Raw genomic sequence first — 26,726 nt, 5'->3', positions numbered from 1 at the left:
ACCAATAGTGCAATAATAAAATATTCTATCTCATTTACAGAGTTGCTTTATTTTATCTCGCCTTTAAGGGACATGAAACACAATTTTTTTTCTTGCACTGATTCAGACAGCGCTTACAATTTTCAACAGCTTATCTAATTTTACTTCTATTATTAACCTTATCTTTGTTCCCTTGGTATCTTTTGTTTGAAAAGCAGGGATGTAATCTCAAGAACGTGTCTGGAGCACTATATGGCAGCAGTTTTGCAACGAATGTTATCCATTTGCAAGAGCACTATATGGCAGCAGTTTGCACGAATGTTATCCATTTGCAAGACCACTAGAGGGCAGCACTATTTCCTGTCATGTAGTGCACCAGACAGCACTCCTAGGTATCTCCGTCAACACAGAATACCATTGTATGCTCTGTTCATTTCCATCCCCTTTATATTCTGCCTACAATGCTCCTTTAAAGGGATATTGTCCTTATCATTTCACCCAAAAGAAAGCAACTCAACCTATACTAAAACCTTAACATACTATCTACAGGTTTAAATGCTGCTCCTTTCATATGCGTAATAGACATAGGCTCCTCCAGGGTGGGGCAGGGGGACATTAGCCCCTCCCCCCTCTACATAATGGCTGCCCGTTCCCTTTGTGCTCACTCCTCTTTCTATAGTGATGTTTGTAGATGGTCACATACGTGAATGCTTCATTATTTAATAAGTTCGGTGTTGGCCCCTCTAAGCAGGGTCGGACTGGGAATAAAAAGCAGCCCTGGAAAAAATGAAGACCAACCCAATTTTCCGTTGAGTCGTATAATGCGCTCACCTTAAAGGGGATTATTGAGTTACTCCCCCCCCCCCAAAAAAAAAATATATTTTTAAATTATATTTTTGTATTTTAAAAAAATCCCGGATTGTTGTTATATAGGCAGCCTACAACAGTGATACATGATTTAGTAAATAAAACCTTAAAGCCACCAAAGTCAATTTGTAAATCGAGTGCTCTTGCATTAAAGGGAATGCCCCAGCAAGGTTTAATTAATTGTTCAGTTCTCTATCTAAAAACTACATTTTACTTCACACCTCTGTAAGAAACAATAATCAATTTTATATGTTAGGGCTGCACGATTAATCACATGATGCGATTAATCGCAATATGAAATCGCCAGGGTATGCAGTTTAAAAAAAAACTTCTATCTGTGAGTGTGTGCTCTGGCTGCCAGCGGGATAAAAAGAATAAATGTGACCTGAGAGTACAAAATCAGGATTGTGTGTCCATCGAGGTGATGGCACTTCTACGCGCAAAGGATGCCAGGGAGGCTTGAACGCTTTTGCGGTAAAATCTACAGTAGTGTACTGGGACACGGACTCCTTAGAAAAGATTATCGCCACAGAGACAGCAAGTGGAGTCCCGAGGAGCACTACAAGGAATCACATGACACTAGTACCTACAGCCTGCACTCACGCACAGCAAGAGGGCGCCCGCTCTACTGGGAACGCTAGCCGCTAATCTTGTGAGATGTATGCGGTTGCCGTGGTAATGGCAGGACGCTGGCGAGGTCTTTGTTGTTTCTTCCTTGGACACCGAGTGGTGATGTCAGCAGCGGGGTGGGTGCCTGTAAAGAGGTGCGCAGGGGAAGGTTTTGTGAGAGTATACAGTGTGTGCGGGCCCCCTCACTCATCATTCATTAGCGCTACACTGCTCCATGCTGCCCACTGTATGTCTGTCTGTATAGTACCTATACCCCCTATATGTGACCTTAAATCCTACTGTACATCTGTCTATATGGTGCCTATACCTCCTCCTATATATTACATCATAATCCCACTGTACTTCTGTCTATATGGTGCCTATACCCCTATATATTACAACATAAACCTACTGTACTTCTCTCTATATGGTGCCTATATCCCCTATATTTTTACATCATAATCCCACTGTATTTATGTCTATATAGTGCCTATACCCCCTATATGTGGCCTTATAATCCTACTGTATATCTGTCTATATGGTGCCTATAGCCCCTATATATTACATCATAATCCCACATATACCCCCTATATGTGACCTCATAATCCTACTGTATATCTGTCTATATGGTGCCTATAGCCCCTATATAGTACATCATAATCTACTGTACTTCCTGTTTGTTACCCTTTACACCCTATATGTGACCTCATAATCATACTGTACGTCTGTATGGTAGATTCTGTACAGTTTAATGCATTTTTTATTGAAACTGTATGTTTTAACCAGTTATTTTTTAAAAATCGCGATTAAAATCGGATATTCTTGGCCATATTCATTTTTTCCTATATCGCCAGCCCTATTATATGTGTTTAAAGGGACCTCTTTACTCCCAGAATTTTTATCGTTTTAAAAAGATAGATAATCCCTTTATTAACCAACCATTCCCCCAGTTTGCATAACCACACGGTTATAATTATATACTTTTCTCCAAATAGGTGTGTCCGGTCCACGGCGTCATCCTTACTTGTGGGATATCTCTCTTCCCCAACAGGAAATGGCAAAGAGACCAGCAAGCTGGTCACATGATCCCTCCTAGGCTCCGCCTACCCCAGTCATTCTCTTTGCCGTTGTACAGGCAACATCTCCACGGAGATAGGATTATGAGTTTTTTAGTGTTTAACTGTAGTTTTTATTATTCAATCAAGAGTTTGTTATTTAAAATAGTGCTGAGTATGTACTATTTACTCAGAAACAGAAAAGAGATGATGATTTCTGTTTGTATGAGGAAATGATTTTAGCACCGTAACTAAACTCCATGGCTGTTCCACACAGGACTGTTGAGGAGCAATTAACTTCAGTTGGGGGAACAGTGTGCAGTCTCTTACCGCTTGCGGTATGACACATTCTAACAAGACGATGTAATGCTGGAAGCTGTCATTTTCCCTATGGGATCCGGTAAAGCCATGTTTATTAAGATAGTAATAGGGCTTCACAAGGGCTTATTAGACTGTAGGACTTTTTCTGGGCTAAATCGATATTTAGCCTTGAGGAATCATTTAATCTGGGTATTTTTGATATGATTATATCGGCAGGCACTGTTTTTAGACACCTTATTCTTTAGGGGCTTTCCCTAATCATAGTCAGAGCCTCATTTTCGCGCCGGTTATGGCGCACTTGTTTTTGAGGACAGCATGGCATGCAGCTGCATGTGTGTGGAGCTCTGATACATAGAAAAGTCTTTCTGAAGGCATCATTTGGTATTGTATTCCCCTTTGGGCTTGGTTGGGTCTCAGCAAAGCAGATTCCACTGCTATCCACATCCCAGGAGTGGAAAATTGGGAAGCGGATTTTCTGAGTCGTCAGACATTGCATCCGGGGGAGTGGGAACTCCATCCGGAAATCTTTGCCCAAGTCACTCAACCGTGGGGCATTCAGACATGGATCTGATGGCCTCTAGTCAGAACTTCAGAGTTCCTTACTACGGGTACAGATCCAGGGATCCCAAGGCGGCTTAGTGGATGCACTAGTAGCACCTGGACCCTTCAACTAGCTTATGTGTTCACGCCGTTTCCTCTCATCCCCAGGCTGGTAAGCCTGGATCAATCAGAGAGGGGCGTCGGTGATTTTGATAGCTCCTGCGTGGCCACGCAGGACTTGGTATGCAGATCTGGTGAATATGTCATCGGCTCCACCATGGAAAGCTACCTTTGAGAGACCTTCTTGTTCTAGGTCCGTTCGGACCCACTCCAGCTGACTGATTGGAGACTTGAACGCTTGATCTTATCAAAGCGAGGGTTCTCAGATTCTGTTATTAATACTCTTGTTCAGGCCTGAAAGCCCTGTAACCAGAAAAATTACCACATAATTTGGTATATCTGTTGGTGTGAATCTGCAGGATTCCCTTGGGACAAGGTTAAGATTCCTAAGAGTCTATCCTTCCTTCGAGAAGGATTGGAAAAAGGATTATCTGCAAGTTCCTTGATGGGACAGATTTCTGCCCTTGTCTGTGTTACTTCACAAAAAGCTGGCAGCTGTGCCAGATGTTCTAGCCCTTTGTTCAGGCTCTGGTTAGAATCAAGCCTGTTTACAAAATTTAGACTCCTCCTTGGAGTCTCAACCTAGTTCTTTCAGGTTCTTCAGGGGGTTCCGTTTGAACCCTTACATTCCGTTGAATATTAAGTTATTATCTTGGAAAGTTTTGTTTTTGGTTGCAATTTCTTCTGCTAGAAGAGTTTCAGAATTATCTGCTCTGCAGTGTTCTTCTCCTTATCTGGTGTTCCATGCCGATAAGGTGGTTTTGCGTACTAAACCTGGTTTTCTTCCAAAAGTTGTTTCTAACAAAAACATTAACCAGGAGATAGTTGTTCCTTCTTTGTGTCCCTAATCCAGTTCAAAGAAGGAACGTTTGTTGCACAACTTGGATGTAGTTCGTGCTCTCAAATTTTACTTAGCAGCTTCTAAGGATTTCAGACAAACTTTGTCTTTGTTTGTTGTTTATTCTGGTAAACGGAGAGGGTCAAAAAGCAACTTCTACCTCTCTCTCCTTCTGGATTAAAAGCATTATCCGATTGGCTTATGAGGACTGCCGGACGGCAGCCTCTGAAAGAATCACAGCTCACTCCACTAGGGCTGTGGCTTCCACATGGGCCTTCAAGAACGAGCTTCTGTTGATCAGATATGTAAGGCAGCGACTTGGTCTTCACTGCACACCTTTTTCTAAATTTTACAAATTTGATACTTTTGCTTCTTTGAGGCTATTTTTGGGAGAAAGGTTTTGCAAAGCCGTGGTGCCTTCCATTTAGGTGACCTGATTTGCTCCCTCCCTTCATCCGTGTCCTAAAGCTTTGGTATTGGTTCCCACAAGTAGGATGACGCCGTGGACCGGGACACACCTATGTTGGAGAAAACAGATTTATGTTTACCTGATAAATTACTTTCTCCAACGGTGTGTCCGGTCCACCGGCCCCGCCCCTGGTTTTTTTAATCAGGTCTGATAATTTTATTTTCTTTAACTACAGTCACCCGGTAACATATGGTTTCTCCTATGCAAATATCCTCTTTAACGTCGGTCGAATGACTGGGGTAGGCGGAAGCCTAGGTGGGATCATGTGACCAGCTTTGCTGGGCTCTTTGCCATTTCCTGTTGGGGAAGAGAATATCCCACAAGTAAGGATGACGCCGTGGACCCGGACACACCGTTGGAGAAAGTAATTTTATCAGGTAACATAAATTCTGTTTTTTCCTCTGTGATTACCTTGTATCTAGCCTATGCAGACTACCCCCTTATCTCACGTCTTTTGACAGACTGCATTTTAGTCAATCAGTGCCCTGTCTTATGTAATTCCACGGGCATGAGCACAATGTCATCTATTTGGCACACACAAACTAACGCCCTCTAACTGTGAACAAACTGTCAAATGCATTCAGATAAAAGGCGGGCTTTCAAAGGCATAGAAATTAGTATATGAGCTACCTACAGTAGGTTTAGCTTTCAACTAAGAATACCAAGATAACAAAGCATATTTGCTGATAAAAGTAAATTGAAAAGTTGTTTAAAATTACATTCCCTATCTGAATCATGACATTTTAATTTTTGACTAGCCTGTCCCTTTAATAAGTACAGTGAAGATGAGAAAACAAGAAAGGTTATACAACAAAATCACCCCTTTAAATTGTAGCTTCCCAGCCCCAGCTGCTGCAGCCCACCGGGAAATCTTTTGGTATACTGGTAGGCCAATCCTGCCTTGCTTCTACATCTTACTGTGTGCCCGCCCTGATGATGATAATTAAAGGGTTATGAAACCCAAAATTCACAAATAGCATGTCGTTTTGAACAACTTTCTCATTTACTTCTATTATGCAATTTACTTCATACTCTTGGAATCCTTTGTTGAAAAGAATACTTAAGTAGGCTCAGTATCAGCAATCCACTAGTGGGACCTAGCTGCTGATTGGTGGCTGCACATATGTCTCTTGTCATTGGCTCACCTGACGGTTCAAGCTAGTACCTACGTAATACATTGCTGCTACTTAAAGCAAAATCTGTGACTTGATTATTTGTTGGTTTTGTTAATTTTGATGTGTAAAAACTCCTTAAAAAATACAGCAATGTATGTTATTATTTAGAAAACCCGCTTTGGGCAATATGTAAGGATGGCTAATCTATAGAGTTATGCAATAATTTTTTTTTGTATCTTGCTACGTTATATTATTTTTTGTGGATTTTGGCCCTGCGTGGTGCAAAGAATTGTATTTTGATTTGCTATTTGTTTGACATACGCTGTTGATTATATATAAATAAAAGTATAAAAAAAAAAAAAAAAGAATTGCAAAAAAAAAAAAAAAAAGAAAAATCTGACAATAGAAGTAAATTGGAACGTTGTTTAAAATGCTTTATCTGAATCATGAAATAAAACATTTGAGTTTCATGTCCCTTTAAAGAACCATTGCTCTCAAAACTTGTTTTTTTACACCAATTTTAAAATTAATACATACAGACAACCCTTTTCCATTTAGTAATTTAAATATACTTCAATAAGACCGTACACTGCATGGTACATTGATAAGTAAATACAACTTGTAGTCTATCTCACACACAAAAATACAGCTATGGATATTACAATAAAACCTACCAGATGAGGTAGGGTGGACTGAAAAGAGCCTGTTTTGCATATACATACAACCATGGGTGTCCGAGTGTGTGTGTGGTGGGGTGGGTTAATATCTTTATCTCTCAATGTGCATCTCATGTGAACCAATGCACATTTGCCACTGATATTATTTTATTTGGAGTGTTTTATTCGCTCCCCCCCCCCCTCCACGTAAAAATGTTGAAATATGCCCATGAATACATTTGCTTAGCTGAGATGATCCAACACATTGCCCATTAAATACAGATGAATTTCATAATAGACATGTGCGTAATAAAAAGACAACACAATAGTACTTATTTGGAATTGTATGTGAGCAGTGCATTTGTCTCTGCCAAATTTTTGCTAGCCTCCTTTATCATGTGACATCCACCAGCCAACCACAAACCACATACGTAAACACTGTGAACTCTTGCATATGCTCAGTAGTAGCTGATTCCTCAGAAGTGTGATATAAAAGTGTCTTAAAATTGCATGCGCCAATCTGAATCATGAAAGTTTAATTTTGACTTTAGTGACCTTTTAAAGGAACATGATACTAAAATGTTGAAGCACTTGAAAGTGATGCCGCATGACTGTAAAAAAAGAAGATAGGTTTCCTCAAAATTTTCTCAGTAGCCACTTCCCATTGTAAAGGGACAATAAGCAGCCAATCAGGATGCTAGACCCTGGACTTGCAGGAGAGCGTGTATCTGGCATGTTCAGGCACAGTCATGTTATTTTCCTACTCAGTTTAAGGAAGTTTACTATGAAATCTTGTGGCATTTTTATTTCTTTCAACATGCAGCTGGACAGTACCTGAAGTATAACTGTCCACAGAGCACTTACTATTGTGAACTGAAGACATTTTAAGGTAAAATATCTCCCTTTTTTAGATAGAAATGTTTGTGATATTTCATGTTCATGTGATATTTCACACTAACAGTATCATGTCCTTTTAATTCATAATCAAACGTATAGAAACATTTCTTCAAAATCAGTTTTTCCAGAAAATTGCTATTTTATTTTTCTTCAGATTTGAAGAGCTAGCTGCTGATTTGTCATTGACTCACCAGATGTGTTTAGCTAGCTCACAGTAGTACATTGCTGCGCTGGAGCTGACTTTTAATAGGTGTTAAAACCCTTTTAAACACAGTTAAATACAAAGCAATAGTACAATCACAAAATGCTATAACATATTAGCGCTTGTATCTTCTTTTAAGGTTTGTTAAATATGGAGCTGCTGTCACCCATTTGTTAGACAAGTTGGTCAGTGCTAAAATGGAGAATAAAAGTGCATTATTATTATTTTTTTTACTACACATTATTAAAATGTTAGACATTAAAACCAAAATGTAATTCTCCTGAAGAAGTTAATGATTTAGATATATTTTATCCGTGCACAATAATTAAATTAGTACAATCTAACCTTTCCATTATCAAAGTTAGCTTACAGATTTTAGCAGCATATGAATACCAGGCTATCTTGTCTTAATGACGTCGCAGTCTGGCACGCAGAGTTGAGATGTCTTTTGGTGGGGGGGGGGGTTGGGAGGGAAAGGAAAACTCAAAATACCAAACATTCTTTAAAGTGTGCAGAAGGTCAAGAAACAATGGTCAGTGACTGAACAATGCTTCAGATTTATACTCTTGGCTGCTTTCCCAAAAGAGATTTTCTTGAGTGGTAGCGTTGGCTCTCAGCGTGACTTCACAAGGAAATGGGGCCTTGCTTACAATTGGAGGTAGGTAGGTAGATTTGGTTTAAGGGATGTTAAACAGTCTGTTTCATTGTCGTAATAAAAAAACACTAAGCAGTGGCTTTTATTTAATATAATCATTGCAATATGTATTCATAATTTGAAATTCATTTTACCGTTTTTTTTATTTTTTTTATTTCATTTGTGCAGTGTCCATTACTTTCTGTCACAGCCCTACAAGGGGGCTGGGGTCTTTACAGGAAGGCATATTTAGCTTGATGTCATAAATCTTCTTGAGTAACATGAGCTGATATAGTATTAAATGAATACTAGTTAAAAAGGGAGTCAGATTTGCCCATGCTCAGAAGAGGCAGAATGCAACCTAAGTGGCAAACACGTTAGCTCTCATTTCCCCGAGGGCAGTGGCTGCATTGAGAATTTCTAAGTGCTCCCCTTTTTCAGAAAACAAGTAAGTTGTTTGCTGTTTTTACACAATCTGTTTCTTTTATGTTTACTGTGATACTGTATTTGTTTTTACTAAATGAGCACCTGATTCCAAGAATGGGATCGGATCATGTGGCACTGCTTATGTTGCTTACACCCCCCCCCACCTGTTCGATTCTTGATTTCATGAAAGGGGGAGGCTGCAGGACGCCATATAAGGTAGGACATTACATGCCGTCCTAACTGCCTTAAAGCCCAGCACTGTTAGGATGGCTTGGAAAGTCCTAATAACGTGAAGGGGTTAATATCCCTTTGAGTTGTACAAATGAGTCTTTACAAGATTAATTTTCAGTTTAAGATGCTTAATATATTGTTAGAAAATAAAACAAATCTATGTTATGCCCTAATCAGATTGTTTAAAGGAGCATTAGATATAGTAGAATTGCATAATCAACAAATGCCTAATAAAAAGACAATGCAAAACGCGTAGTCCAAATTTTAAATAAGTAGATTTTTATTCTGACAAATTTTAAAGTTAGTTACCCCCCACACACATCATATGACAGCATCAGCCAATCACAAATGCATATATACGTATATTTTGTGAATCTTGCACATGCTCAGTAGGAGCTGGTGCCTCAGAATGTGTGCATATAAAAATATTGTATACCATTTGATAATACAGGTGAATTGGAAAGTTCTTTAAAATTGCGTAGTCTATCTGAATCATGAAAGGTTACTTTTGACTTTAGTGTTCCTTTAAAGGGATATAAAAGTAGTGCATTAAAGGGGTATTCTAGTGTAAAACATTGCTCCATTCTCTTCTTTTACTATAGCTTTAACATCTTCACAAGGATTAAGCATGTTGACAAAACTGCACTTCTAGAACACCCCCATTCTGCATGTGATAAGGATTCAGTCATTAATTTGGTCATATGCATGTACACTTGCTTCTGATTGGCTCATTATCTGTTTCCTCATGTGAAATGCACAGGAGCAAAATTTTTATTATGAATTTTTACCCCTTTGTAGGAGAAAAACATTTCTATAGCTATAATCGCATTTGTACCGTGTCTGTCGCCAGTTGCGCACGCATCCTCAAAGGAATGTTGGCTGCACGAGGCAGCCATAATAATTATTTCACCACCCTGCCATTTTTGGAAAAAAACACGGAACCGCCCACATGAAATACGTAAAAAACACTTAAATGCCCGCAATAAATAAAAAAATAAAAAAACCACCCTCACAAAGTATTAAGAAAAAAACCTAACCGCCTGCACAAAGTATTAAAAAAAAGTAGCCACCCACACAAAGTATTAAGAAAAAAAAACTAACCCTTAAATCGCTAAACTCCCACAACAGAAACTACCTAACCCTTACACCGCCAAACCCCACAATGCCAGCTAAATAAATTACAATATTAACCCCTAAACTGCCAAACCCTACAACGCCAACTAATTATACTATTAACCCCTAAACCGACAAACCCACACATCGCAATAAACCTAATTAACCTGTTAACTCCTAAAACCGCCAACCCCCCACAACGCAAATAACTAATTTAATTACTAAGCCCCCTAACCTAACACCTGCTAAATTAACCCCAATTACTACTAAATTACACTTAAAATAAAAAATCCTAACATTAAATTACAAAAAATTAATGTAACATTACAAAAAAATAAAAAAGTCTAACATTACAGAAAAAAAATGAACAAAATTATCAAAAATAAAAAAAATTAAACCGAATCCCTATGAAAATAAAAAAGCCCCCCAAAATAAAAACACTCCCTAATCTAAACTAAACTACCAATATCCCTTAAAAGGGCCTTCTGTAGGGCATTGCCCTAAGTTAAACAGCTCTTTTATGTTTAATCCCTTAATGACCACAGCACTTTTCCATTTTCTGTCCGTTTGGGACCAAGGCTATTTTTACATTTCTGCAGTGTTTGTGATTAGCTGTAATTTTCCTCTTACTCATTTACTGTACCCACACATATTATATACCATTTTTCTCGCCATTAAATGGACTTTCTAAAGATACCATTATTTTCATCATATCTTATAATTTACTATAAAAAATTATAAAATATGAGGAAAAATTGAAAAAAAACCCACTTTTTCTAACTTTGACCCCCAAAATCTGTTACATATCTACAACCACCAAAAAACACTCATGCTAAATAGTTTCTAAATTTTGTCCTGAGCTTAGAAATACCCAATGTTTACATGTTCTTTGCTTTTTTTGTAAGTTATAGGGCCATAAATACAAGTAGCACTTTGCTATTTCTAAACCATTTTTTTTTCAAAATTAGCGCTAGTTACATTAGAACACTAATATCTTTCAGGAATCTCTGAATATCCATTGACATGTATATATTTTTTTTTAGTAGACAACCCAAAGTATTGATCTAGGCCCATTTTGGTATATTTCATGCCACCATTTCACCGCCAAATGCGATCAAATAAAAAAAATCGTTCACTTTTTCACAAATTTTTTCACAAACTTTAGGTTTCTCACTGAAATTATTTACAAACAGCTTGTGCAATTATGGCACAAATGGTTGTAAATTCTTCTCTGGGATCCCCTTTGTTCAGAAATAGCAGACATATATGGCTTTGGTGTTGCTTTTTGGTAATTAGAAGGCCACTAAATGCCACTGCGCACCACACGTGTATTATGCCCAGCAGTGAAGGGGTTAATTAGGGAGCATGTAGGGAGCTTTTTGGGGTAATTTTAGCTTTAGTGTAGTGTAGTAGACAACCCCAAGTATTGATCTAGGCCCATTTTGGTATATTTCATGCCACCATTTCACCGCCAAATGCGATCAAATTAAAAAAAAACGTGAAATTTTTCACAATTTTAGGTTTCTCACTGAAATCATTTACAAACAGCTTGTGCAGTTATGGCACAAATGGTTGTAAATGCTTCTCTGGGATCCCCTTTGTTCAGAAATAGCAGACATATATGGCTTTGGCGTTGCTTTTTGGTATTTTGAAGGCCGCTAAATGCCGTTGCGCATCACACGTGTATTATGGCTAGCAGTGAAGGGGTTAATTAGGTAGCTTGTAGGGAGCTTGCAGGGTTAATATTAGATTTAGTGTAGAGCTCAGCCTCCCACCTGAAACATCAGACCCCCTAATCCCTCCCAAACAGCTCTCTTCCCTCCCCTACCCCACAATTGTCTCCGCCATCTTAAGTACTGGCAGAAAGTCTGCCAGTACTAAAATAAAAGCTATATTTGGTTTTTTTGGTGTTTTTTTAAAAGCATATTTACATATGCTGCTATGTACTATCCCCCCTTAGCCCCCAACCTCACTGATCCCCCCAAACAGCTCTATAACCCTCCCACTCTAACTTAATGGGCGCCATCTTGGGTACTGGCAGCTGTCTGCCAGTACCCAGTTTAGAAGAAAAAATGTTTTTGTTTGACATTTTTTAAACTTTTCTGTAGTGTAGCTTCCCCCCACACAAAACCAACCCCCCACCCCTCTCACGATCTCTTTTTGTGCTTTTTTTTGTGTGCTTAGGCTACATTTAACATTTTACTTTATAACCATTTTCCGTAGTGTAGCGGTTCCCACCCGCTCCCGCCCCGTGCACGCGCCCGCGGTCCCGCCCCCGATCCCGCCCCCCTTGACGTCACACGGCACACCGATGGCCGCCCACCCGCCTCCCAAGTCGGCTCCCACCCACCAACGATACCGGCCATCGATGTCCGGGGCAGAGAGGGCCACAGAGTGGCTCTCTCAGCATCGGATGGCCATGTAAGGTTATTGCAGGATGCCTCCATATCGAGGCATCACTGCAATAACCGGAAAGCAGCTGGAAGCGAGCAGGATCGCTTCCAGCTGCTTTCCACACCGAGGACGTGCAGGGTACGTCCTCAGGCGTTAACTGCCTTTTTTTTTGAGGACGTACCCTGCACGTCCTCGGTCATTAAGGGGTTAAAAAAATACTAAGTCCCCCCTAACAGTAAAAAAAAGCAAAACAAAAAAACTAAACTACCCATTGCCCCTAAAGGGGCATTTGTATGGGCATTGCCCTTAAAAGGGCATTCAGCTCTTTTACTGCCCAATGAAATTCCTAATATTAAAAAATAAAGTAAAAATCCTAAAACTAAGCTCCAAATAGGTACTCACCGTTCCTGAAGTCCGGCGGAGAAGGTTTTCTTCCAGGCGGCTCCATCATCTTCTATTTTAATCTGGAGCAAACGTGGCGCAGAGCGGAGGTGTGGAGCTGGCTTTCCCGATGCACGGATCCTCAGTGGCGGTCTTAAGCGGCGGCGGTCCTCAACGGTGTGGAGGCTCCTCTTCATGCAATCGGCCGTTGCACACTGAAGATTGAATGCAAGGTACCCCATATTCATTGGGGTACCTTGCATTCCTATTAGCTGAAATTTTGAAATCAGCCAATAGGATGAGAGCTACTGAAACCTTATTGGCTGATTTGAACAGCCAATAGTATTTCAGTAGCTCTAATCCTATTGGCTGATTTCAAAATTTCAGCCAATAGGAATGCAAGGTACCCCAAATTGATTGTGGTACCTTCCATTCAACTTTTAGTGTACGCCAGAGATCGGATGAAGAGGAGCCTCCACGCCGCTGAGGACCGCCGCTCCGGATCCGCGCATCGGTGAAGACTGCTCCGCACCGCCTTCGCACAGGATGAAGATAGAAGATGATGGAGCCACATGGAAGAAGACCTTCTCCGTCGGACTTCAGGAACGGTGAGTACCTATTTGGGGCTTAGTTTTAGGATTTATTTTTTTATTTTTCTGGGGTTTTTTATTTTTAAGATTAGGGATTTAATGGGCTGTAAAAGAGCTGATTGCCCTTTTAAGGGCAGTAAAAGAGCTGAATGCCCTTTTAAGGGCAATGCCCATACAAATGCCCCTTTAGGGGCAATGGGTAGTTTAGTTTTTTTAGTGTTAGGTTATTTTATTTTGGGGGGTGGGTTGGGGGGGGAGTTTTACTGTTAGGGGGTAATTGGTAATTTTTTGAAGTAAAAGCTATTTAACTTAGGGCAATGCTCTACAAAAGGCCCTTTTAAGGGCTATTGGTAGTTTAGTATTAGATTAGGGGGTGTTATTATTTGGGGGGGATTTTTTATTTTTATAGGGGTATTAGTTTATATTTATTTTTTTATTTTGGATAGCTTTGTTTATTTTTTTATGTAATTTTAAATTTTTTATTTTTAGTAAAATTAGCTTCGGGGTTTGTATTTTTTTAAACAGTAGTAAAATAAAGGAGGTTGTTTAAGAATAAAAATAGATGGATTCAAGACTAAAAATAGATCATTTTATTGTTTACATTAAATGTACCTTTAAAGGGACATTGTGGTGCAAAAATGACATTATAATTTGTTAGATAATGTAATTCTAGCAATGCGAACCCTGCAAGTCTATGTATTTTTAACTCCCGTGAAGGGGTTAGACACAAAGTTAAAGTACTATACTGGAGCCACAGAGATCTGACAGTTCCAAACAGACACTCTAGTAAAGGTGGTTCTAATCAGCTGTGGCTTTGCTAGGAAATACATACAAAACATGGCAAAGGGATACACTCTCTAAGGGAGAGAGAGAGAAAATAAATAACAAAAATACATTACATTTTTACTTTACATTATTAAGCACTTTATGACTGATTTCATTTTCAGCATAATTTTCAACCAGCCTGATAAAATGTCTAATTTTGCCTCGTTAAAGCACTTTTATTATTTATTGCGTCTCCTTTTCCTGTAATTTCACTCTTAAAACGTTGAGCTTTCTAGTTCCCCTGTATTTCTATAAAGTAACAGGCACCGCCATGTTGTAACTTAGTTATCCTCGATTTTACAGCCAGTTCTTCTGCGGAAGCCACTTAATTACTTTATGAGCTAATTTATAACGGTTACTATCTCAAAGGGTTTAAAGTCCTTTTGTCACTGCTATATTCTACACAGCCATTGTTCATAGCGACTCCTTTATATTTGTACCTAACTGTCCTCAGCAAAAGAGATAAGATAAAGGAATCCTAGGTAACAACATGGCTGTGTCCACTGTTTTATATAAAGTTATACTAATGGTTTATTTCTTCAATGTTTAAATAACTAATTACATTTAAAAAAAAATAATCTACATATTATTCTCAGCAAAATCTAATTTAAAGGGACAGTCAACACCAGAATTTTTGTTGTTTAAAAAGATAGATAACCCCTTTATTACCCATTCCCCAGTTTTGCAAAACCAACACTGTTATATTAATACACTTTTTACTTCTGTGACTAACTTGTATCTAAGCATCTTCTGACCGCCCCTAATCACATGACTTTTAGTTATTATCTATTGACTTGCATTTTAGCCAATTAGTTCAGTGTCTGCCACTAGCCACGGGCGTGATCACAATGCAATCTATATGGCCTACATGAGCTGTGAAAAGTAAATAAAATAGAGGCGGCCTTCAAGGGCTTAGAAATTATCATATGAGCCTTCCTAGGTTTGCTTTCAACTAGAATACCAAGAGAACAAAGCAAAATTGTTGATAAAAGTAAATTGGAAAGTTGTTTAAAATTACATGCCCTATTTGAAAAATGAAAGTTTTTTTTGGACTTGACTGTCCCTTTAAAAAAATATACAAAGATGGCAAAAAATGTATTTCCCCCCGGCCCTGCCTCAGTCTTTTTTTATTATCCGATCTAAAATTTCTCTTGCCGATCTCTCTCAAGATTTCAATCAAAATGTGCCACCATTTGGAAGTGTAATTCTTCTGTGTCTCTGTAATAGGGGGAAAAGCAACCAATAGAGTAATATTGCTAGAGCATTTTTGGACACTAAATGGAATATACTCGCAGAGGAAGTATTTAATGGCGTTTTTATTTCACACGGTTTTCACCAAAAACACATCCAGAAGTCTCAATAAGCATCAGGATGTAGTGAAAATATTTTAAAAAGCTTTATTCCAATAAAAAGCTTTAAAGGGACAGTCTAGTACAAAATAAACTTTCATTTTTCAGATAGGGCATGTCATTTTAAAAAAATTTCACTTTACTTTTATCACCAATTTTGCTTTGTTCTCTTGGTATTCTTAGTTGAAAGCTAAACCAAAGAGGTTCATATGCTATTTTCTAAGCCATTGAAGGCCGCCTCTTCTCTCAGGACATTTTGACAGTTTTTCACCACTAGAAGGTGTTAGTTCATGTGTGTCAAATAGCTAACACTGTGCTAACGCACATGGAGTTCCTAAGAGCCAGCAGTGATTGGCTAAAATGAATCTCTGTCAAAAGAACTGAAATAAGGGGGCAGTTTGCAGAGGCTTAGATACAAGATAATCACAGAGGTAAAAAGTGTATTAATATAACTGTGTTGGTTATGCAAAACTAGGGAATGGGTAATAAAGGGATTATCTATCTTTTAAAACAATAACAATTCTGGTGTAGACTCTCCCTTTAATCATAAAACAAGCTCTACGCGTTTCACTGACCACAATTTCCTTTTTCAAGATCATAAAAATACTTCAAAAATATTTTTTTATATACTTCCTCCCGATATTACACTATTAGAGGGTTCTCCCCCTATTACAGAGACGTCAAAGAATTGTGCTACAAAACTCTGCAAATTTTTGATTACGGCCTTGAGAGGGATCGGCAGCACCAATATTGCAGAAGACGTTATTCTCAGGCTAATATTTGAATGCATTGTTCTATTTACTGTTTACTATTTCTTTAATTTTTCACTTTGCCGTTTTGCTTTGATCTCTGGTTCATAATGATGTCCTCCCTATGTGTTTCCACAGATCCTTACAATGCAGCTCGTACCCCAACATCTGCCAGCCAATCAAAAACGCCAGTGGAAATACAAAGCTTTGCATGGGTAAAGGAGATGGGATTTTCTCTAGAATCCCTCACATTACCCAGCGGAGCCAAACTCCAACTAGAATCCATTCCACCTGGTCTTCTAGAGAAAATTGACTTGTTTTTCTGCTGTAGCCAATGTGGCAAGGTCTTCTGGGAAGGCTCCCATTTTGGACGAGTTGTCGCCCAATTTCAGGAAATTCTCCAGAACACTGGAGAATATTTCTACCAGATCAGTACCACAGAGAAATCTCATGACGATTAAATTTTGGGTTCCATTGTCTGCTCTGCTCGAAGAAGAAACATTATTAGAGATCATTTTTTTTGTTTTCTTTTTTAATGAAAGTGAATGTCTTTTGTATTTACAATTTGCTGATTTATATCTTGACAAACTATTTAAGTGCATGTTTACTTTAAATTTTGTGATGTTTTTCAAATACTGTAATATGAAATATTTCTTTTAACTTCTGTGTTCAACTGTAATGATTTTAGACAAATATTTTACCTTTAAAGCTTAGAACCATTTTATTTAATTGAAAATCAAAATCAGACTGCAAAGCTTGTATATTATAAAAACAAAAAATGAAAATAAAAAACTAAGAGGGCTGAATGAATTTCATGTTGCAAAGCTTTTTAAGGATACAAAGTTAACTTTTCTGAAGATAATTGCTATTTTTATTTCAAAATTTTCAAATTAATTTTAAATAGATAAAAATTTAAAGGGACGTGGAAGACAGAATGAAACGTTCGGGATTCTTCAGATAGAGTGCATCATTTTAGTAAGACCTTGCTCTTTTCTATGTGAGCACTGACGCGTCTTGAGCGCCAAACGGCAGCATTGCATATAACAATGTTATACATGTAGTGTATTATTTGAATTTTGACATGTCATCAAAAATAGCCATCGACTTGTTGGCATCTTGGTTTTCTTGTCCGTGCATGCGCAGCTCGTTGTCCTGTTTTATCAGATGTATGTTATCGTTCGTCCTGTGCGTTGTTGATCATTTGTCAAGTGCTTTTGACTTTGAAGGCAATGTGTTAATTTTGTTGTCGATATTTATTAGATAATTTGTGGCTAGTTGAATTGTGATTGTGAAGTTGATGCTGTCCAACGTTTTTTGGTGACTTTTCCGCTAACCGCTATGATTCGATACAATCTTATTTTCTAATACAGAAATGGTGTTATCATTGGAATTGTGTTTGCTCTGATTTAAAGGGACGTGAAACCCAATTTTTTTTCTTGTATGATTTAGATAGAGCATGCAATTTTAAACAACTTTCCAATTTACTTCTATTATCTAATTTGCTTCATTCTCTTGATATCCTTAGTGGAAAAGCATATTTAAAAAGCTGCCGATTGGTGGTTGCACATAGATGCCTTGTGTGATTGGCTCACTCATGTGCATTGCTATTTCTTCAACAGAGGATAGCTAAAGAATTGGGCAAATTAGATAATAGAAGTAAATTGGAATGTTCAAAATTATATTCTCTATTGGAATCATGACAGAAATTTTTTGGGTTTCACGTCCCTTAAAAAAATAAAAAAAATAAAATGGGAGCTGATAGACAGGATCATGAACGCTAGAATTGACACTGCACCCACATTGTGCTCAAGATGTGCACACTCTCGAACTTACCTTGTATACTTTTATCAAAAGAAGCTGACTTTCAACACCGTGTAGTACAGTGATAGGGAACCTTGGCACTCCAGATGCTTCAGAACTACATTTCCCATGATGCTCGACTGGAGTTCAGAGTGCCTAAGCATCTTGGGATGTAAATTTGACAATAGAAGTAACATTGATTTTTTTTTATATATTGTATGCTTACTTTTGACTTCCCTTTATATTTTTCTTTCATGATTTAGGCAGAACATACAATTTTAAACAACTTTCCAGTTTATTTCTATTATCAAATTTGCTTCATTCTCTTGGTATCATTTGTTGAAGGAGCAGCAATGCACTGGTTTCTAACTGAACACATGGGTGAGCCAATGACCATCGTTATATATATGCAGCCACCAATCAGCAGCTAGAACCTAAGTTCTTTGCTGCTTCCGAGCTTACCTAGATAAACTTTTTAGCTAAGGATAACAAGAGAAGGAAGCAAATTAAATAGAAGTAAATTGGAAAGTTGTTTAAAATTGTTTGCTCTGTCTAAATCATAAATGTCTAATTATGACTTTACTGTCTCTTTAAGTGAGAGATACATTTTTATCAATTTATGTGTATAGAATGTGATCTGTTTTTTCTCTCTTTATTATATTTTTAGACGTTGTAACCATACAAAACAAATTTAAAGACAATAAAACACATTTTAAAAGATATACGTACGGCAAATTTAAAGATATAAACAGTCTGTTTCATTATTGTTCTAAACAACAGCACTAAGCCTTAGGAAATTATTGCAATATGTATTATTCATCATTTTAAAAGGATTTTACCTTTTATTCACTGAGAATTTGAAGTGCTCGTTTAGCAAGAAAACAGAAAAGTTTGCGGTTTCTTTTTATACTTACTTTGATTTAACTTTTTTGTTTTCCCCCTAAAGGAGCACTGTTTAAATATCCCTTTAAAACCAACCCATACAATTCAGCCTTCAACTGTCAGTGAAATGGTAGAGAAATAAATGAAAACCGATCTAAAAAGAACATACGCTATCACTTTTCCCCATATAGTAGAAAGATTATGACAAATTGACAAGAGAATGTCTTTGGGCGTCCCCATATGGTAAGCATTTGACGAAACAAAATGATTGATTGTTTTTAAGGTAATTAAAGTCCTCCAATGACACATAATATTGTGTCCTCTCTATTCATTGTTGCACATAGTAGGGGAATTGAAAGGTTTCCATTGGTATAAGAGATCTGTGGCAACTGATAAGAATACAAAATACTGCTTTTTATCATTTCTCAAATCTCTACATTTCACGTTTTTGCACACCCTGAGCGCACTTGCTTTTTTATTATTAAAAAAAGGGGATACAAAAAAAGAAAAAAAGCAATGTACAATTTTTATTCTATGATGCTATTTATCTAGTTTAACAAAGGTTTCTCGCTAAGGCTTAAGACTTAGTCTAAAAAATTTGCGAGCCTAGACGTGGTTTTCCACGCCGACACTCGCAGGGGCAGCCTTCATGGAATTCTATTTTTTTAAAAAGAGAGCTCTCTGCTATGTAAAATTTTGCAATGGCGGACGAAAATACACAGAGAGAACCCGGCGTACGTTTAAACTTTAATATTACGCCTAATAGAAATCAAATTACGCTGTTTTTAGTGCACAGTACCTTAAAATTGCTGTTATTTTTGTATGCATAGCTTTTCCATTCAGAGTAATTAGTGTTTTGAGTATTTTGATTAAAGCTTCCCAAGTTTTAATTTGCAAGAAAAAAACAATGAGATCTGTAGGGGGAAAATGTTTACAGAATTACGCTAGGATTTGAGACAATTTCATATACGTCCATGGAACGTCCATTTTACGAAAAGGCAATTATTACGGTTTGTATTTTGTACTAAAGTACGAATTTCCATATGTTTTTTGCGCATCCAGTGTACTTAAATTACTATTTTCTTTGTGCATATTTAGTACAATTTATTTCTGTGTAATTTACATACAAATTGTATGTTTTTGGTGAGCAATCTTATTACGATTGTTGATGGACCTTAACAATAAAAAAATAAATCTGCGTGAATAGTTCAATTATTCATTTTGTATGATTTTTAAAATTTGAGTTTCATATCCCTTTAAAGGAGCATTAAAGTAATTCTTTTATTAATGCATAAGATATTATATTCACTGCATAGTAAAAGAACTGCATGCAAAATAGATGCAATGTGCGCGTGTAAGCAAACCTTGAATTTTAGTTTCCTTAAATGAGATCCTGTATATATCATCCAATCGCCTTGCAGCATGTACGGTTATCAACGTTCACCATTCCATGGAAAACACTTCTCTGTCTCTAGGGAGAGTAAAAAAAACTCCAATTAATAAAAGTTAAAATACAGGTAAAGCTAGCAAAATAAATATTGAATTTGCATTGCAAAGTAATTATCCATAATTAAATATTTTATGGGGAATTCTATTTTGCATTTTTTTGTTTAATAAACATTTTGAATCTAATAATAGGGTTAGAATTTCTTTCTGATGGCAAATTACTGGCATGCTGTTATATTCCTGGTGTCCCTGGGGCTATGCTAAAACACATCTAAAAAGGTCACTCTTAACATTACTAGTGCTGGTGTGAATGTTACTAAATGGACTCACCTTTAACCTTTATTCAATGATCTATTCATTAAAGTATTCCAGCTTTAAGGTAAGACTGCAGGCAGAGGATTTGTGCTGTGATCTACACCTCATTTTTCACCAAACATTGCAGATTCACTTGGAAGAAGCTGCAAATCTATTATTAAAAATAGTATCTATCCTACTATAGCATACTGGATATGTGTTGTGTTGATGGTTGGTTCCTGATCTTACAAATTTAAAAGGTTATCCAAATCCTGTACACTTACCATCCTAATGTATAAGCTAGTTTAAACTTAAAGGGACACTAAACCCATTTTTTTTTTCTTTCATGATTCAGATAGATCATTCAATTTTAAGCAACTTTCTAATTTACTCCTATTATTAATTTTTCTTCGTTCTCTTGCTATCTTTATTTAAAAAGCAGGAATGTGATGCATAGGAGCCGGCCCATTTTTGGTTGAGAACCTGGGTTATGCTTGCTTATTGGTGGGTAGATGTAAGCCTCTAATAACCAAGCGCTATCCATTTTGCTTAACCTAAAATGGGCTGGCTGCTAAGATTTACATTCCTGCTTTTAAAATAAAGATAGCAAGAGAACAAAGAAAAATTGTTAATAGGGGTAAATTAGAAAGTTGCTTAAAATGTCATGCTCTATCTGAATCTTGAAAGAAAAAAATTGGGTTCCGTGTCCCTTTAAAGAGACATGACATCCAAAATATATCTTTCATTATTCAGATAGAGCAGGGGTGCCCAATAGGTAGATAGGGATCTACCAGTAGATCCCAAAGATGCGGCTGGTAGATCTCAGCCAATGTGATCAAAATGATGTGATCAAGTTACACAATCTCAACACTGGGTCGTAAATGTATGGTTGCTAGGGACACCACTTTATCTACCGCAGTGTGTGAAGGGGCATATCTTTCAACAGTCTGATGGTCGGACACGAAAAGTGCTACATGATTAGATCTTGAGGGACATTGATTTTAGCCAATCGATGTAGTTGATTTTTGAACGACAACACAATTGGCCTATCAAAAGCATGGTTGAGTGGGTACTCTACCAATGGATATGGCGGTATAGTATTGTTAGGAGGGTAAGCCTCAATAGATAAAAAAAGTAAAGGCAGAGGCTGTTGTGCTATGCTAAAGGAACAAGTCTGATTGACATCTAGCAAATGAACGTGTTAAGCCGGTAAGAAATGGTCTGCATGGCGCGCTATTGAAATTTATTATTGTAAGCCTTACTGGGTCATATCAGGCCAAGCCCGCAGTGCAAAGTAAAGGGAGTCAGTGGCAGTAATTTGAATGCAGTGTTTTGTAACATGGCACAAGGGGTTGCTCCTGTTTACCCAAATTAAAGTCAGTGCTACTTTTGTCGTCAGGATTAATCTGTTGTATCTTTATGCTTTTGCACATCCATTTGTTGCTAAATCATGCAACCTTAAAGGGATATATGAAATATATATATATATATATATATATATATATATATATATATATCATATAGAACATGCAATTTTAAACAACTTTCTAATTTACTCCTATTATCATTTTTTCTTCATTCTCTTGGCATCTTTATTTGAAAAGGCAGGAATGTAAGCTAAGGAGCAGACCCATTTTTAGTGGGTAGATCTCATTATGCTGGTTATTTGAAAAGTAGATCCCAACACAAAATAGTGTGGGCACCCCTGAGATAGAGCATACAATTGTCAACAACTTTACAGTTCTATTCAAATTTGTCTAATTTCCTTGGTATAATTGTCGTTTAAAAAAAAAGAAAAGGATTTCGACATTGTGCTCATGTTGTTGCCAAGGGACTTAGATTTATAGATGTCATTAGGTTGCCGAGGGATCTCGATTAGTAGATGCTTATGAGGTTGCAGAGGGACGTAGATTTGTAGACGGTCCTGAGATTGCAGAGGTAACTCAATTTATAGCTCTCATGAGGTTGCCGAATGACCTCGATTTATAGATGCTCATGAGGTTGCTGAGAGACTTCGATTTATAGGCACTCATGAGGTTGCTGGGGGACCTAGGTTTATAGCTGCTCATGAGGTTGCTGAGGGACCTAGGTTTATAGATGCTCATGAGGTTGCTGAGGGACCTAGGTTTATACACGCTTATGAGGTTGCCGAGAAACCTAGGTTTATCACGCTCATGAGATTGCTGAAGGACCTAGGTTTATACACACTCATGAGGTTGCTGATGGAGACCTAGGTTTATACATCTTTATGAGGTTGCCAAGGTACCTAGGTTTATACATGCTTATGAGGTTGCTGAGGGACCTGAATAAAATGTATAATTAATTGAGTGTAGTGTCAGCTATCTTTTCCAGGATTTCAGTAGTGGGAGTTCCTACCATTATCATCTATAGTTGCGTGAGGTGCACAATGCATGATATCTCACACATCAAACAAAAGCGGCTAGCAATGTGGAAAAACATATCAACACTTAGGAAACACCTGGAAATGTTTAATTTTTTTGTGTGTGCAAAGGTTTGTACTTATATAATATTTCCATGTTTGTTTTGGTAAAGTAACCTTGCTGGATAAAAGGAATGGCGTCTTGGGGATCTTGCAGATGCTAACAAGGGTGTGGCTATTGTTTTTCTGGGATGTTCTTGATCAGGATTTTTCACCTACACCTCAGACTAGCTTCTCCTATTTCAATACTAACTAAGGTTATAGCATTTTTCTTTTATACCTCTTTAGCTGTTTTTAAGAGTTTGTTTGTTTTTTTTGCATGTTAGCTTGGTTTGTTTTATAGAGGGAATCTTGTTTTGTTTTTATTTATTGTACTGTAAGGTTCTTAACCTTTTAACGCCGTTATGACGTTCTATTCCGTCCTAACCGTGCCGTCTTTGTCTGTCCTGAAGCCAACAGCACTTCCAGGATGGGATTGCGGTCTGGAGGGCATGCCTAGCATCATAGGGACGCCCCCCTGACCCGATCCCATCATTGGAATCATTGTGTGATTTCAATTTGTTTATATCTGAACGTTTTTCCGATGTAGACAAATTAACCCTGTCATCAAAGGGTTAAAGCATTTGTGTAATGCTGGTATCCTTCACAGTAGGACTCATTCTAAGCTCCAAGAAGAGAATATTCATAAGATAGATTGATTCAAATGGAGAGTAACTTGCAGCTGTACTAATCTGTTTGTATACTGTCGTTTTCGCTTGTTGGGTTTTTTTTTGTTTTTTTTGTTCCACAAACAGGTGTAGCGCATTATCACTAGATAGGTGCTATATTACATTATAGGGATATAACACCTTAGACCCAATGACCGTCAGTACTGTGAAGTCCCTCAAAGTATTTTAGACACCTACATTATAATATAATGCTAAAAAAATAGGCTCCAAAGATTTTGTGTGATTTCTCTCTATGCAAGCGAGAGGTCTTGGACAGTGATCACCCTTTATTAAGTGAACATTTTTGGGGTATTACCCCCTTCTTCAGACATAAATGTTTCCTTTATATGTCTGAAGAAGGGGGTAATACCCCGAAAACATTCACTTTATAAAGGGTGATCTTAGTACAAGACCCGGAAAGTGCTTTTTCCCTTTCCATGTCTGTTTTGGAGACATCCAACAGAATCCACCTGGATGCAGCGTAGGCAAATCCGATGCCTTAAAAAAAACACGCAGTCACCCGCACAAAATAACAAAAAAACACGTAACCGCCCACAAGAAAAATAAATAAAAACACGCAACCGCCCGCACAAAGTATAACAAAACAAAAACCTAACCTCCCGCACAAAGTATAAAAAAAAAAACCTAACCTCCCGCACAAAGTATTAACAAACACCTAAACCGTCAACCCCCCACATCGCAAAATAATAAAGTAATTAATCCCTAATCCACAAATATTATAATTAAAATATTAACCCGTAAACCGCTAACCCCCCACATCGCAATACACCTATTTAATCTATTAACTCTTAAACCGCCAACCCCCACATCACAATAAACGCAAATAAGTAATTACTTAGCCCCCTAACCTATTACCCCCTAAATTAACCCCAACTAAATTACAATTAAAATAATACAATCTAACATTAAATTACAAAAAATTAAAAACTCTAAAATTATATAAAAAAATAAACAAAATTATCAAAATAAAAATTATATCTAATCCCTATGAAAATAAAAAAGCCCCCCAAAATAAAAACACCCCCTAATCTAAACTACCAATAGCCCTTAAAAGAGCCTTTTGTAGGGCATTGCCCTAAGTTAAACAGTTCTTTTACCTCTAAAAAATACTAAGTCCCCCCCAACAGTAAAAACCCTACACACACCAAACCCCCCAAAATAAAAAAACTAACACTAAAAAGAAACAAAATAATAAAAAAAAATCTAATCCCTATGAAAATAAAAAAGCCCCCAAAATAAAAACTAATCTAAACTACCATTAGCCTTTAAAAGGGGCATTTGTATGAGCATTGCCCTTAAAGGGCATTCAGCTCTTTTAAAACCTAATCTTAAAAAAAAACACCCCAAAAAATGAAATTTATGCTTACCTGATAAATTTATTTATTTATTTCTTGACAAGGTGAGTCCACGGATCATCATCAATTACTGTTGGGAATATCACTTCTGGCCAGCAGGAGGAGGCAAAGAGCACCACAGCAAAGCTGTTAAATATCACTCCCCTACCCACAATCCCCCAGTCATTCGACCAAAGGGAAAGGAAGTAACACAAGGTGCAGAGGTGCCTGAGGTTTATATAAAAAGAAACTGACTGAATACAGGGCGGGCCGTGGACTCAACGTGTCAAGAAATAAATAAATGTATCAGGTAAGCATACATTTTGTTTTCTTTCTAATGACACAGTGAGTCCACGGATCATCATCAATTACTGTTAGTTACCAATACCCAAGCCAGAGGACACAGATGATAAGGGAGGGACAAGACAGGAACCTGAACATCAGGCACCACTGCTTGAAGAACCTTTCTCCCAAAAAAAGCCTCAGCCAAGGCAAATGTATCGAATTTATAGAATTTGGAAAAAGTGTGCACAGATGACCAAGTTGCAGCCTTGCAAATCTGTTCCACAGAAGCTTCATTTTTGAAGGCCCAGGAAGAAGAAACAGCCCTTGTGGAATAAGCTGTGATTTTCTCAGGAGGTTGCTGTCCAGCAGTCTCATATGCCAAGTGAATAACATTTTTCAGCCAAAGGGAAAGTGAAGTAGCCATAGCTTTCTGACCCTTGCGTTTCCCAGAAAAGCAAACAAACAATGCAGACGATTGACGAAAGTCCTTAGTTGTCTGCAAATAAAATTTTAGCGCTCTCACAACATCCAGATTATGTAGCAAGCGTTCTTTGTGAGAAGGATTAGGACACAAAGAAGGTACAACAATTTCCTGATTAATATTCTTGACCGAAAAAACCTTGAGCAGGAAACCAAACTTAGTACACTGAACCACCTTATCAGAGTGAAATATAAGATAAGGGGAATCACACTGTAAAGCAGAGAGTTCAGAAACTCTCCGAGCAGAGGAAATAGCAACAAGAAACAAAACTTTCCAAGATAACATCTTAATATCTAAAGTATGCATAGGCTCAAACGGAGCCTGTTGTAAAACTTTAAGAACAAGGTTAAGATTCCATGGAGGAGTAACAGGTTTAAACACAGGCCAAATTCTAACCAAGGCCCGACAAAACGATTGCAAGTCTGGCACATCCGCCAAGCGCTTATGTAACAAAATAGACAATACCGAAATCTGACCCTTTAGAGTACTTGCCGACAAACCCTTCTCCAGACCATCCTGGAGAAAGGACCAAATCCTAGGAATCCTTATGCTACTCCAAGATTATCCTTTGGATTCACACTAATACAAGTATTTACACCAGATCTTATGGTAAATCCTGCGAGTCACAGGCTTACGAGCCTGAATCAAGGTCTCAATGACCGACTCTGAAAAGCCA

General features: G+C 37.6%; 1 protein-coding gene across 1 annotated transcript in view; it reads left to right on the top strand.

Annotated features, from left to right (window-relative positions):
- EXD3 (exonuclease 3'-5' domain containing 3) overlaps positions 1-20,240 on the top strand; it is an 849,727-nt gene extending 829,487 nt beyond the window's left edge. The window contains exon 21 of the mRNA XM_053695892.1: positions 16,499-20,240. Within this exon, the coding sequence (XP_053551867.1) occupies positions 16,499-16,821 (323 nt within the window). The 3' untranslated portion in view covers positions 16,822-20,240. The remainder of the gene's footprint in view (positions 1-16,498) is intronic.
- The last annotated feature ends 6,486 nt before the right edge of the window (positions 20,241-26,726 follow it).

The sequence above is a fragment of the Bombina bombina genome, chromosome 12 (assembly GCF_027579735.1).
Source record: "Bombina bombina isolate aBomBom1 chromosome 12, aBomBom1.pri, whole genome shotgun sequence".
Lineage (NCBI taxonomy): Eukaryota > Metazoa > Chordata > Amphibia > Anura > Bombinatoridae > Bombina > Bombina bombina.
This window is presented reverse-complemented; position numbering and strand designations above follow the sequence as displayed.